General features: G+C 41.9%; 1 protein-coding gene and 1 pseudogene across 2 annotated transcripts in view; both read right to left on the bottom strand.

Moving 5' to 3' along the window:
* Positions 1-15,743, bottom strand: part of DENND5B (DENN domain containing 5B) — a 205,946-nt gene that overhangs the window by 7,518 nt on the left and 182,685 nt on the right. For both annotated transcript variants that reach the window (XM_060166609.1, XM_060166610.1), the window contains 5 exons: positions 8,535-8,663; positions 6,607-6,728; positions 3,776-3,921; positions 1,805-1,923; positions 777-964 (listed from right to left, as the gene is read on the bottom strand). In XM_060166609.1, coding sequence (XP_060022592.1) covers positions 777-964; positions 1,805-1,923; positions 3,776-3,921; positions 6,607-6,728; positions 8,535-8,663 — 704 coding nt within the window. The remainder of the gene's footprint in view (positions 1-776; positions 965-1,804; positions 1,924-3,775; positions 3,922-6,606; positions 6,729-8,534; positions 8,664-15,743) is intronic.
* LOC132529009 (glucose-6-phosphate 1-dehydrogenase-like) lies at positions 9,731-11,579 on the bottom strand (annotated as a pseudogene).

Raw genomic sequence — 15,743 nt, 5'->3', positions numbered from 1 at the left:
GTAGGGAGAGGAATTTTTAGAATTCCTCTTAGAAAAAGGGGCTCTGGATAACTAGATGTGGGAGTACTGTAACATGTAACTGTCCTTATTCCTCCTTTAAGTTTCAGGCAAGATATTATTTATTCATACTTCCAAAGCTTAATTAAAACAGAAGCAGGCAGTTTTTGTTGGATTTTAGCATCTAAATTCTTCAGGGGCTTTTAATTATTTGTTAATGTCCTGCTTTCTTTTTCCTCCTTTTTTCTCTCCCCATTCTTTTTTTTTTTTTAAATTAATTTATTTTATTTTATTGGCCTCATTGGGTCTTTGTTGCTGCGCGTGGGCTTTCTCTACTTGTGGTGAGTGGGGGCTACTCTTCGTTGCAGTGCGCAGGCTTCTCATTGTGGTGGCTTCTCTTGTTGCAGAGCACGGGCTTCAGTAGTTGTGGTGCATGAGCTTCAGTAGTTGTGGCACGCGGGCTCAGTAGTTGTGGCTTGCAGGCTCTAGAGTGTAGGCTAGGTAGCTGTGGCGCACGGTCTTAGTTGATCCGCAGCATGTGGGATCTTTCCTAGCCAGGGCTCAAACCCGTGTCCCCTGCATTGTCAGGTGGATTCTTAACCACTGCACCACCAGGGAAGCCCTCTCTCCCCACTCTTAAAGCCTTTCTCTCAAATTAATTTTCCTCAGCTTTTTTCTTTTCAATCTCCTTACCGTAATTCATTAATACAACAGTTTTCTATGAAATGGCTACATGATGCCTGCAACATGACGCACTGGAAAATAAAAAAACTACTTACTGGTAGTTTTTCCTGTCAGTGAAGTGATGCTTAGTCTCCTGGCCATGGTGGGTGATTTCTGCTGGGGTGGAGTCCGACACTGCTTCACTAGATCCTCATCTGCTGCTGATGTCATCAATTCTCCAATGAGAATTCTCTCCAGGCTTCCATCATCAATGCCTTTCCCCAGCCACCGCCCGCACGGGAACCTGGTAGGACAGAAACAAACTTCAGAATCACCAATATCTTACTAGCTTTAATTAGAATTTTTAAATGGCACCATGGGTGAAGCCCATCATTTTAGTGCCTGTGGGTTGCTTTTTTCATTATGAAAAATTTCAAACACATAAAAAAGTAGAAAAGATAAGAGATACCCTTATTCTCATGACTTAAACATAACATTTTGCCATATGCTTCATTTTTATTTTTTGTTAAAAGTATTTTAAAGTAAATTACAAACAACAGGACATTTTACTCCCAAGCACTTTAGTATGAGTCTCTGAAAACTAAAGATATTCTCTCTTATATAAAGAGAATAAATCGTTATCATCAAATTAAAATAATTCTTTAATATTTTCTCATACCTCGTCTGTATTAAAATTCTGGGGTTAGTTTCAACAACAATATCTTCAAACTAGATGCTAATGTGGGAGTTAAGTTACAGGAGAAAAGAGGAGAATGTTCTCAAAGAAGAGTGCTGGCTTTGCCCAGGAGCATCTGAAAGACCCTTTCCTCTTACTGACATTATTTTAAGCTTCTTTTTTGTTTCCTTTTTTTTTTTTTTTAATCAGACTTCCACCAATCATTTTCAACACTTGTGGACTAAGCATTAGCAGCAAACACAATCAGTTTCTTAAAAGTATTTTGGGGACAATTTTGTATTTGGAACAAAATAACACAATTTTGTTATGACATAAACAAAACCACCCAAAAAACTAAACCAAAATTCAGAAGGCAGCGGGAAAGCTTTGGAATGAAAATAATTCTCAAACCTTTTCTTGTCTAAAGAGTCTTAAAAGAAGTCTGAGCTCCCAAGGACATTTACTTACCTGTATGTATGTCCTGTGATTTCGTTTCTGACCATGACACAATCCACTAGCCATTTGGCTAACAGTCCTGAGTTATCGTGACCAATCTGAACAGTAGTCAGCTTCCCCAGGTTCTGGCACTGCAGGGACAGGACCACAGGTTACTCAGTACCTGATCCCTTCCTGCTACCCCTCAGCTTTAGCAGTGGTGCCATGGTTCCATCCAATTTAACAACTGCGGAGGACCCACTCTGCATAATGTGTTCTGCTGTGCACTAGAGAAAATATTCACACCTAATAGATCCCTTCTAATGAGACAGGAGACATAGGATCATTAACTATCAAATGAGAGGGACTGCACAATGCCCTAGAGTAGAGATGTAAACAGGTACTTGAAGAACACTGGGGAAAGAACGATGATTTCTAATTGGAGAACCCAGAAACATTGCAGAGTCAGTGATTTGTGCCTATGAAGGATGAGAAGAATCTCAAGAAGTGGGAAAAGGATGTTGTTTAGATTTAGTTGCAGAGAGGTCAGAGAAACAATTATAGATACAAAAAATCACCAACATGACTAGTTTTCTGCTTCTAATAAAATACTAAGGCAGAACTGACTTCAAACCTCACCTAGAAGTCTTTGAAGCTGTTGTTAAAAAGAAAAACAAAAACATAGTTATCAGTGTCCTTCCTGACCCTTTGTGGACAAGTACAAAAGAAAGCAATGATAATAGGAATGGTGAAAATAAATGTCAGCTAAATTCTGACTTTTAAATTCTGATAAAAGATCATAGACCCCAGACATAGACCCCAGATCTGGGGTCTACCCCTGACATAGACCCCAGATCATAGACATCAGAACTATGAGTTCTCAAAGTCCTTGACGTCTTTGAATCACAGCGATCTAGGTGAGAGAGGATGGCATCTTGAATTAGTTGTGGCAGCAGAGATGGAAAGAAGTAGGCAGATGGAGAGTCTAGAAACAGCAATGATGGGACTTATAATGCAGTTTATGTTCCGTACTTGGTAGTCGAAGAAAAGCCAAGGATTTTAATCTTTTATATACAGATGGCTGTGACCCCACTAGATAGATAGTGTCAAAATAAGCTCTTGGGCAGTGTTATGACTCTGAGTGGAAACTGCTATTCCTAGACTCCAAGGAACATGAGAACAGGACATTTCAATTAGCACCATTTCCCTCCTGAAACAAGAACAGCTGTTTGTCTTCTTCCTGCATGCCAGGATCAACCAGCATGTGGGCTCAAAAGTATGAGAATACTTCACCAGGTAAGACCTGAAAACTACCATAGCGAAAGGTTTATTTTTGCAAAATCACTTTATAAATATCACCACGTGGTCTAAAAACCAAAAGCATGGATAGCAGCTCCCCTGTTCCTTTGTCTAGGTTCAGGCAGGGTGAATTTACAGTTTGGAAGAGAACCACTGTGGGGAAAGCATTTACTTGAATGTTCTCTACTTGCCAGGTTCCGTGCTAGGCACTGGGAATTATGGAATAGGACCTGGCAAAGCCCCAAAGCGCACCATTATAAGTGGAAAAATAGAACTTAACAATTAAAATAACAATAAAAATAGAAAAATTCACGTGTTCAAGACAACTTTAGGTATATAATCCCAAAAATGATCCTGTGTACTTAATTACTCCTTTATATTATTTGACTCGAGGAAAAATGAAAAAGTGAAACTGGCATCGTTGTGTAGAACTATGTCTGACACTTTGTGCTAAGAAAGGTATTAGCTGGGCTTCCCTGGTGGCGTAGTGGTTGAGAGTCCGCCTGCTGATGCAGGGGACACGGGCTCGTGCAGCGGTCTGGGAAGATCCCACATGCCGCGGAGCGGCTGGGCCCATGAGCCATGGCCGCTGAGCCTGCGCGTCTGGAGCCTGTGCTCCGCAGCGGGAGAGGCCACAACAGTGAGAGGGCCGCGTAATGGAAAAAAAAAAAAAAAAAAAGAAAGAAAGGTTTTAGCTGAACTTACTTCAAAAGTCATTTCGAGGAGATTTTTGGGAATCTGCATTACTCCCGTGTCTCCCAGTTCTCCTGATACACAGATCCAAGGGTTCGATGTGATGATCGCATTGCTCAGCTTTTTGATGGGAATGATCACTGACCTATACGGAATCACTGAAAGAAAAATGCTGAAATTAATACGAAATTACAATACAATTCTCCTGATAACAAAACAAATATACATTAAGAACTCAGCTGGCTTTCACAGATAATTTGCTTTTTAATGATCTATCAAGATGTACTTAAACAAAAAGATAGATAATAACCTCCTCCAGTCTAGAAAGATGAGGTCTGGTTTATAAGCCAAAAGTCCCAATATTTGTGGTTTCCACACATATACATCACCCTGTGTACATGACATGCTTATCATTACCACTACATTTATAAACAATGCCAGGCATTAGCACCAGAATCTCTGAGGACATAAACAGTGACTGTGCTATATAGTATTTTCATTGTTTTAATGTTTTTTATTAATTTTGTTCCAGAATCGAGTATAAATGAGCACAGTTACTAGTATGGTTTCATATAAAAAAAGGTGGTAGATGACTTCTTGGATAGCATCCTCTTGTTGCTGATTTTCTTGGCCAACCCTTAAAAGCACTGCACTTCAGAACTTTCCCATCCCAGTTTTACAGTCCAATATGCAAAGCCAAGAATAATAAACAACAGCACCTCCATTCTGGACATAATATGAAGTCTATAAACTACAACTTGGAAAGGTGACTCATGTACAAGAGGTGCCCCAGGGAAAGAATCAGGATATGGAAAGGGATCTGTAAGAAATCTTTCGCCTCTGAGGGCTCTTCAAAAGGCACACCACTAGATGTCACTGTCCTATCACCATCCTTTGCCCAAATGTGGAAACCACCCAGGCATTACACATACCTCCATTTCCTTTAAAAAATGGGGATGGCTCAAACACATTAGCATATTTTTATCCCTCAGAGCTATACTTTTTTTTTGTTTTTAAAGCAGGGTAGAATCAATATTTTGGTTGGTATTCTCAGGATTTCTGTTCATTCAGCCACAAGAGAGCTAACAGAAAGCCCTCCTTGAAAGAACTACACGTAGAATTAAAAACATTTATTGGATAAGAGGCTCAGATACAGCCTCACAATAGGAGCTCATGCTTCAATGTGCTCTTAGATGAGCGAAATGAATGGGATAAATGGTTCATTTCCCTAACTTTACATAGACGACTTTCTGTTGGGTGAATAACCTCCCTTTCTGTCCTTTTATTTTCGCTGAAGGAAAGGAAAATGTCAGAGGGAAGGCCATACTTTCATGGTTTAGTAATCATGAGACTCAAATGATTTTCGAAACTGAAAGCAGAAGAGGTTAGTGCAAGATGTTATTTTAGGCCCCAGAGGCTACTTTCATTTCTTTCACTGACAGGATTAGAAAAGCTACCGAAAAAGGCCTGTTTAAGGTCAGCAGTTCTGTGGCTGCAAAGGGCTCACAGATGCACAACAATGATTTCATAAAGTAGAAAAAGAGCAATATTATTAAACTCAGCATATTTATTTCATGAAGTATTTCGATTCCTCTAATTGAAAGAGCTCCTCAGATGAAGAGAAATCTGCATATATGGGGAGGAACTTAGGATCCTAACTCTTCTCTTTCAAAACTGTATATAACACCTTAGTTTCTAGTAAACTAATAGTAGCTTGAAAGATAATACAGGTTGGCCCAATAACCATTCCAACTCCATTTCCCCCTTGTCTGCCTCTACCAGAGACTTTGAAGGCCAAAACCTACACAACTGTGCCCAGTGAAATACTGGTGATATTTATTGAGATTTCTTAGAAAACTATGTTTTTCTAGCACAGATTCTAACCCCTCTTCCTTGGCACTCCTTCCCTCTTTGGGCTGGAGGGTAGACTGAGAACAGCCGTCGCTGGAGGCGATCAGCACGCACTGATAACTGTCAAAGAGCCTGGGTCCGTGATAGCACTGTGGACTGCCTACCCCAAGACTTATCACTGTGTAAGAAAATTAAAACAACCGAGTTCTTTAAACCACTATTTTCCAAGCTTCTGATACTTGCAGCTGAATAAAACTGCTGATACAAGTAAAAATTCTCCAAAGTAGGGAAGGGGATGCACTGCAACAGAATAAATGCTGTAATTCAATTTATCAAAAACACATCTCCAATCATCATTTCCTCCCTCTATAGACCTACAACACCCAGCAAGATCCTGAAGTCTTTCTGCATCTTCAAAGTTTAATGATGTTCAGTTATATAAGTTTATTATCATATACTGATTCTTTGAATTTATGTGTTTCAGGTAAGATATTGGAATATTTGTTTAATAAAACATTTTTCTTTACATCCATCCCAATTCCTACTGCAGACTGGGTTTCCTGGGAAGCAGACTCTGAGTCAGAAATTAGCATGCAGAATGTGAGGAAGAAAGCAGGATGGGCTGAGGCAGAAACTGAGCTCTGATGCTGTGAGTGCTCAGCTGGTCCCACAGTGAGTTCTGGGACAGCCCATGGATCAGGCAGGGATGCTGGCCAGCTCTGGTAGGAGGGATAGCTTCAGGCAAGGTAGTTTTCTTTGGTGAGACACTCCCCACAGGAGCTGACAGCTGAGGGTGGTCTTCCAGCAGCATCTCCGGCTGCTGGGGCACAACCTTCATTCATAAATGGAGATGGGGTAGGGCGGGGGTGGTGGTGGATGTCACAATGTGTGACTCACTGTGCTGTGATATGTCTCGTTTTAAAAACTATAAACCCTTATTCCATTAGTCATCTGAGCAACTCTTCACTTAACAGTCAATTCTCCAGACTTACTGATAGTGGTGAACACACTGGTGAAGCAGAAATAGTCCACAGCATTGAGGGAAAGAAGATGGTAAAGAAACTGCTCTCTTTCTTCTTCACAACGTAGAAAAGCATAACGTTTATAAAGCTTCCTAGGAAAGGGTAAGACAAGCACAAAATAATAGTATAGTATATTTTTCATTATGTCTTCCACTAAAAATAAACATCTCCACTTAGACAAACTATGGGTAGAAACTTTAATCTAGAAAGAACAGACAATTCACAAAAATGAACACATATACAGTTAATAACAAATTTAAATCTATTTAGTAATTAAAGAAATAACCTGCCATGAATCCATTTTGTCTCTTAAAGTAATAAAGATTTAAAAGTGATGACCACTGCTGATGGGGGGTAGGGGGTGGCAGTGAATAATAGAAGTGGAACTGAAAATTTCAGAAAAGCAATTTGTTGGTAATAATTATTTTGAACCAATCATATTCTTTGACTCATTAATTTTACTTTAAGGGCTCAGTCCTAGGGATATAATATGAAATGTGGGCAAAGATTTACTCACAAATGTCCACTTGAATATTATTTGTAAAAGTAAAAATATATCATTGTATACCCATTAAAAATAAAGTTTAAAAAAAAAAATAAAGTTTAAGAAGAGTTTTAACAAAAACAATACTCCCCAAAATAATAAATAACTTTTTATTAAGCACTTACACTTAAGCATTTTCCAAGTATTTTAAAATTATTAATATATTTAATTCTCGTGACCACGAGAGGTAAGTCTATTAGCATTCTCCCTTTATAGATGAGGAAAACAGAGATACAGTGAAGTTAAGTATTTTGTCTAAGGCTATTCAAATAGTGAATAGTAAAGGTAGTATTTGAACACAGGCATTCAAATTTCAGAGGCTAAATCCTTATGATATAGAAAATGTTATGATATAATATTAAGCCAAAAAAAGATGCTGCTGAATTGCAAATATAGTATAATCTTAACTAAGAGAACATGTACAGAAGTACAGAAGAAAACATGTGAAATACTTAGTAGTCACCTTTATGTAGTAAGATTTTAAATGATTATCATTTTCTTCTTTGTACTTTGGCCACAAAGGGCAAGTGACTTATGGGTGGGGATAAGGTGTGGGGAGAGTAATCAGTTTTAAGAGAACAAGCCCAGGTTCACAGACTGTACTTCACATCACGCACTCTTTATCAAATCTATTCTTTGGACATTAAGACTCATCCTAAAATGCTCCAGAGAGTAACTTAACCCAACAGTGATATGTACAAATGCAAAATCACAAAAAGAATTGGGTTTTGGTGGCATTCCAACACTGTCACGTTTGAGGTCTCTGTTGAATTCTTTGCCTACCTTTGGTCTAGAGAACTCAAAGTCCTCAACCTTCAAATTAGTTCTACTATACATATTAGCTGGATGACGCATTCCATCCAAGGTTTCTTGATGGGGTAAAGGGAAACTATCAAAACAGTTAACAATTAACTAATATGCACTTGACTGGTTTCCTGGCTCTAAACTACTAAATGTAAGTATTAGCAAGACTCTTAGAGAAGCCCTTTCCTGTGGACCTTATTTTTTTTTTTACCACTCCTGGTTTTGTTGTGATCTTTACAATATGATATACGGTTTACATAAATTCCACCCATCTTTTGGATGTTACTCTCAGCTGTGGGACTATCAGCTTTTGTTCTGAACACAGTAGCACAATCTGCCCCTTGGCTCTGAAATCTGTACCCTCCCAGATATAATCAAATAGGAGGTCATGACACAGAGTTTCTGAAGCATGTGCCTGTTAGAAAGGAAGAGTTCACGTGCAGAGGAGTCAGCAACTCAGGCTGAAGAAACCAGCGTGGCAGCCTATGCAATGTATTTTGTAAGCACACAGGTCACAGAAACAGAAATGCCTCAAGAGGCCATCTCTTACTTTGTGAGCAGTTGGTTAGAGAGCAACTGCTTGAGATGCTGGGACAAGAGCTTCTTTTCTAGAGACAATCTTATCCATGCTCGAGCTCGTCCGACATCAGTCTTGATCTCACCCATGTTTTGAATATGCCTAAAGAATAGTAAAACAGCAAAGATGTAAATTCTAAGGCTAACCTTGAACTGGAAAAGAACTGAAGAGTTACAGCACCTTGCACAGAAAAGTTATTTTGTACTTAGAGGAAGAAACAGGCAACACACAATTTATGTTGATTAAACTTCAAGTGTTCCACCTGAATCACGAAATTAGTCCAACATCAGAATTACCATTACAACACGAGCACACAGGCAGTATCCTAAGATAAAGCATTTAACACTCATTCACTCTCTCAGGTTTTATTTATCCTTGTTTCAGGCTCATAGATACCTATAAACTGGCACTTCGTTATTCCTGACACTCAGAAAAATAAAAGCAATAAAACAGGCTGAATATTCAAGTTCTTATTCAGAATAATTGTTCTACAGTTGAAGTATCTGCTACAACTTTAATCCACTGAATCATTTTTCAAATTGCCCTGACAACATATGGAAAATATGAAATCGCATTTTCTATGGCATTAGAATACAAGCTGTACGATACTAATAAATTTAAAATTCTTAAAAATTTGAGAGACTTAGGAAATTGTGTGGCCACAAACAAACTGTGGTCAACCCCCAAATGAATGTTACATATATGTATATATTAGTATTCTGTGTAGAAGGTGATGCCATATCCAGCAGGACTGAATTTATCTAATGATTCTCCTCCTAAGGAGAAAGAAGGATTGAGCAGGAAGGACAAGCCTAAGGGACAGGATAATTATAGAACCACTACAATGACTCACTGAAAAGTCTTTGTGATTGTGACCCACCATCCCTTCCTTTGATTTTTTTTTTTTTAATGTACAGAATGACTCATCTCAGCTGTAATAAATATTGCAACAAACCCTTTTCTCTGATGATTCCAAGCATTCAGAGTAAGGAATATCCTCCCAGTAAAACACACACATTCTCTTTTCCCCCCCAGTTTTATTGAGGTATAATTGATACACGGCACTGTATAAGTTTAAGGTGTACAACATAATAACTTGACTTATACAGATCATGAGGCCTATCACTGCCCCTCCCTGTGGCTCCTAACTCCAGGCCTCTGGAAGAAGCCAGGATAGATGAAGAGCCACTCTCCTTCCTTCCACTGGGGCTCAGTCTTGTGGACAGAAGCTGGCTCAGTGGTGGCTGGGGATGGTCACAGCACGACTCTCCGAGGCTTGGTGGTTGAGGAATGTAGCTGGGCCCAAGGCAGCAGTGGCACAGGGTGGCCTAGGCCCGGGGCTGGTAATGTGAGGCTGACGTTTATGGTCCCGAAGTCCTCCTGAAGTGGGGTCAGACAGTGGGAAGGACAGAGAGACAGGGCCAAGGTGGGTGGGAGTGGGGACCAGGTGCTCAGGGCTCAGAGCTTGTGGGAGTTCACCCCTTGTAGGTCCCCTTGTATGGGAAGCCCACTCTCTTCATCAGCTCATCTGCCTCTGTGGGGCCTCAGCTGCTGTAGATGTAGGGGTAATGGGCTGGGGCTACTCCCATTCGATCTGGTGCAGCAGTGGTGTGAAGATGCACCAGGCCTGCTGGAGCTCATCACTGCACATAAAGTGCGTCTGGCTCCCAAAGAAGATGTCCAGGATGAGGCGCTCATATGCATCTGGGAGCTTCACGTTCTTGTATCTGCTGCCATAGGTCAGGTTCAGCATCGACTCCTCATGGTTGAAGAACATGCTGGGCTTCTTGGTCATCATCTTGGTGTACACGGCCTCGTTGGGCTGCACGTGGATCACCAGCTCGCTGTGCTTGCACTGCTGCTGGAAGATGTCACCGGCCACGTCTCGGAACTGCAGAGGCACCTCAGCTTTGTGCTCATTCAGGGCTTTGCCGTAGCGCAAGATGAAGGGCACCTGTCCCACCTCTCGTTCCCCACGTAGAGGATGACAGCTGCAAAGGTGGCGGTGGTGGAGCCGCGGGGCACCATGGGGTTGTCCAGGTATGCTTTGGTGGCCTCACCTTCTCCGTTGGGGTTCCCCATGTACTGGCCCAGGACCACATTGCTCGCCTGCACCTTTGAGATACATTTCAACATCCTGACCACCTCATCACGGACGTCATCTGAGTCGGTGGAGACGGGCTTCTCCATGGCCACCAGACACACCATCTGCAGGATGTGATTTTCTATCACGTCTCAGATGATCCCAAAGTCATTGAAGTAGCCCCAGCAGCCCTCAGTGCCAAAGGACTCCTTGAAGGTGAGAATGACGTAGGACATGTTGTCACACTTCCAGATGGGGCTGAAGATCCTGTTGGCAAACCTCAGAACCATGAGGTTCTGGGTCATCTCCTTGCCCATGCAGTGGTCGATGCGGCAGATTTGGTCCTCATGAAACAGGGAGGAAATGTGGTTGGAACTCTGCAGGTCCCTCCCAAAGGGCTTCTCCATGACGATACAGTTCCAGCCTATCTGGCTCATGCAGGTCTTGTGGATGTTCTTGGCGACAGCCTCATAGGCTTTGGGGGGCAAGGCCAGGCAGAAGAGGCGGTTGGCTTACGTTCCCTGGTGGAGGGTGTTCATGTGGCTGTTGAGGCGCTCATAGGAGGCCGCATCATCATAATGGCCAGTCACATAGGAGTTGCGGGCAAAGAACTCCTCCAGCTTGGGCTTCTCCTCTGGGGTAGCTTTGATGAATAGCTCTTTCCACTTGCGTGTATTGGCCACTGTGAGGTGGGAGAGGGCGTAGTCCATGATGAAGGTATCTTCTGGCAGAAGGCCACCCCAGAACAGCCACCAGATGGTGGCGTAGATCTTCCTCTTGGCCAGGTTGCTGGATGCGCCCATGATGATGAAGATATGTGTATCAAACTGGTGGAAGGAATCACTTTGGTACAGCTCTTCCCATAGTATCCCACACACCTGGGTCTGGTTCAGAGCCACCTGCTCTGCCATGATGCTCTCTGCGCTGGTTGCCGGGCTACGGGTCACCTGTGGTCCCCAGCGCAGCTGTTCCATGTCCTGGACGCCTCGTGAGTGCCCGTGCATCTCCATGCTGTTCACGCAGGTCCACATCCCTGACCCACCCCGCCCCTGCAATTTGGCTTTCTCGCCAGCCCTGGGCGGAAGAGCTCCACTTCTGCAGTGTGGTCACGCCCCTCGACCCCATTTGTAGGCAGGCCTTCTGCAGCCCCACCCCCTCACCTCCTCGCCCCCTGGCCATTGGTCACCTGCTCAGGTCAAACCAGCCCCATTAGGCAGCCTCGTTGTGGCTCCTCCCCCAGCAGGGGCAGGGTGGCTCGGCTGGCTGCTCGGGCTTCCCGTCTGGGGCAGCCTGCCTTGCGTCTGATCAAACACTCTTGATAAAATGTAAAGCATTATCACATCACACAAGCGAGGCTTAAAGAGATGGCTTAAAAACAAGTCAGAATGAGGAAATAAAAGAAAATTCTGTTGCCGTTTCGTTAACCAACCTCACCTCTAAGAATTTTTTTCAGAAATTATGACAGACAATTTATCTTTAAAGGGCTAATACCATTACACACAGTCGTGAACGGAGAAAGCTGGTGTCAGGCAAGTCCCGCTTAGACCCTGGTTCTGGTGGTGGCGGCAGTGGTAGGATGACCCACACGGGCACCTCCAAAATGAGCCTAGGAAACAGCACTGGCTGTTCCTCAACTACTGACATTGCCCAAATGATGACACAGTTGACTAAAAGCAACAAGGGGGAAATGCTCAGGTATTTACCACTTAAAGTTTCACAGTATGTACAAGGTCCCCCCCATGAGCGCAGTGCCAGGTTAGAGCTCACATGATCCAGGAATACCAAGTTGATCAAAGTGAATCCACCAGAAATGAATCTATATGAGGTTTGGTAAGTACATATGTTGTATAATCTTTCCCTAAGTGTTCTTCCTACTCTAAAACAGTAAAGTCTACTGAAATTAGTTTCATGCTGGTCTTAAGTATCTGGAGACATGATAGGTGAAGAATGTCAAAATGGGAAATAATTATTTGAAAAACAATGTTATGTTAAAGGAAAATGGGAAGGATTGGAATACATAAAGTGAAACCTCTTTTATTTAGGTGGCTATCAGCACTCCCATCATAAAAATGTCTGCACTAATTTTGTTTATTTGTTTGTTTTTTTGTGTTCTTTTTGTCAGGAAGCATGGGAATCAGGAGATGAGGCCACCAGATTCTTCTCCTCAAGCCCCTTGTTCACTGGCACCAGGGAAATTATACTCTGCCTAAAAAATTGCCTCCTAATGTAATTCCTTTGTCCCAGAATATTCAAAAGCTCACGGGATATAGCCTGAACTGCTCAGGCCTGCATTCAAGGCCCATTACCCCTTGGCCTCAACATATTTTCCTATTAAAAAATTCTATTCCAAGCAGTTAACTTATAAGACTCTGTATTTTATTACCTGAAGTACTTACTCTCTTCTAGCTTCCTTATTTGATTCTATCATGTTTGAAATCCCAGCTTCTTCTAGAAAGCTTTCCTTGACCATGACAGCCTTCAATGACCTCTCTAATTTACGGAATTCTATAGTCTGATTTGCATTTATTGTGCATTACTACTTTTATCATTTTCTCTTGGTATACATTTTTCTCAGCTTGACAGAAGCTCCCTGAGAATGAGGAACCCAATACTTCTTACTAGCCTTGAATCCTTCTTTGCTCCCTCTAGGGCCTAGTGTATATAAAAAGCTAAAAAAATTCTGTTGCTTTGTAAATCTATATCTAATTTTATGCTTTAAAACAATTTATATGTGTTGTGTTATTCAACTTTAAATCTATTAAAATTTTTTCTGTGTAGTTATACCATCTGAATCTTTTTTTTTTTTTTGCAGTACGCGGGCCTCTCACTGTTGAGGCCTCTCCCATTGCAGAGCACAGGCTCCGGAGGCACAGGCTCAGCGGCCATGGATCACAGGCCCAGGTGCTCCGCAGCATGTGGGATCCTCCTGGACCAGGGCACGAACCCATGTCCCCTGCATCGGTAGGCAGACTCTCAACCACTGCGCCACCAGGGAAGCCCCCATTTGAATCTTTTTAATTGGAATAATTTATTATAGGTAATTACAGTGATACTCAGCATAATATTATACAAGTATTACTTCTAAAATAGATCCTGGGGATCTACACAGAGTAGACCCCACTTGGCGCAACTAGAGAAAGCCCGTGCACAGCAACGAAGACCCAATGCAACCAAAAATAAAAATTAAAATAAAACAGATCCTGTTAATTCACAGAAAAGCAAACATGGTGTGGTTTAAATAGCTTATTTATTTGATTTGTTTCCAACCCTGGTACAAAGCTTTCTAATTTTTATGTATCCTGTTTATCTGATTGTCACAATAACTAGTGAGAGGGAGACCATCATTATTTCACTTCAAAAATGAGAAAACTGAGATTCATCGAGACTAAGTGACCCACCCAAGGTCACAGAAATAGTACATATTCTAGAGATGCCACCCATTTTTTACCAATCATTTCTTCCTGGTACTCACATTCTTGGAGAAGCTCTCCTTCTACAAACCCAGAAGAACCAGAAGCAACAACTTCAGGTACCACCATGACGATGCTCCTTATCCTTCAGCTAGAACTGAATGGATAAGCAGCATCTATCTGCCTGATCTAAGCTGAGCCAATCAGATTTTCTCTCAGAAACTGGAAATTAGTACACTGAAAAACCAAGTTAGTTTTTGTTGAATGCTTAAATAAGGGATGTTAAGGCCAGGGCTTGGGAGAGCATGTTCACAGTAAAGCAGAAAAGGAGGGAAAGGGACAGAGGGGAGGAAAAGCAGCAGAAGTGGAGGGAAAAGCAGGGACAATTTGCTTCTTCTGAGATGGAGAGTAACCTTGGACAAAACTGTTTCCAATCCAGCCACAGTTCTTGTGCTTGGATTCTGGAAAATACCCTCTTGTATCTCCCATAAATCCTCCTTTCTGCTGAAGCTAGTTTGAACGGGCTTCTGTTCCCTAAAACTGAATGATTCCTGAGAGTGGCAGCAACTAAATTTGAATCCACATTTCCTGAGTCCAAAACTGGTGCTTATTTCACTGTATCACCAATGAAACACAATAATATTTATTAGAGAGATTAAGGAATTAGCCAATTTTAGTGTGAGCCCACATTCTGTATAGTCATAAAAATTCCCCAAATATTCCTTCTGAGGGTAACAAAATCAATCATGACTATTTAACTTTAGTGTAGAATAAAGCCAGATGCTCACAGCTCATATGCAGACATTAGTTATAAAAAGATAAAGTGAGTAGCCAATTTACCCTCAAGTAATTTATTCCCATCGTAAACCAGATATTTCTAGGGTTTACTCAGATATCCTGTTCATTTGTTTACATATTCAGAATATCTATACTTGGATTATAGTACTCACAATCTCCTCCATCATGTAATGTTCTACTATGCCCCTCATTATTAATTGCATTTTGTCATTAAGAATAAAAGTTGGGGAACTTCCCTGGTGGCGCAGTGGTTAGGAATCCGCCTGCCAATTCTGGGGACACGGGTTTGAGCCCTGGTCTGGGAAGATCCCACATGCCGTGGAGCAACTAAGCCTGTGTGCCACAACTACTGAGCCTGCACTCTAGAGCCCGAGAGCCACAACTACTGAGCCCGTGTGCCTAGAACCTGTGCTCCGCAACAAGAGAAGCCACTGCAATGAGAAGCCCGCGCACCGCAATGAAGAGTAGCCCCTGCTCACGGCAACTAGAGAAAGCCCGTGCTAGTTTGAATGGCTAGATGATATATGCACAGCTACTCTGGAAAGAAATTGGTAATAATGGTAACGGCATGGTAATACTCCTCTTTTATAAGTAGACAACAACTTGTACAATTATTAATATTTACTGTCCCAAGCCTTTCTCTTTGGAAGAAAAGAATCATTCTATAACTGACAGTATGGTGATACTTGGCATCTATGAAGGTCCTGGGGAGTTGTCAGAGATAACAGGGGATAGCCTGTAGACATGTCTGGACTCATGCCAGCTGCTAAGCAATCTGGTACCAAGACACTTGACAACTATGAGGACTCAAAGTCTCTACACTGCCAGTGGCTTTGCTTCAAGAGAGAAATGTGGGAAACAGGAGGTACTGCCAGGGAATGTGTCCCACAG

Source organism: Lagenorhynchus albirostris, chromosome 11 (assembly GCF_949774975.1).
Source record: "Lagenorhynchus albirostris chromosome 11, mLagAlb1.1, whole genome shotgun sequence".
Taxonomy (NCBI): Eukaryota; Metazoa; Chordata; class Mammalia; order Artiodactyla; family Delphinidae; genus Lagenorhynchus; species Lagenorhynchus albirostris.
Note: the sequence above shows the minus strand (reverse complement) of the source record. Positions and strands in the feature narration are given on the sequence as shown.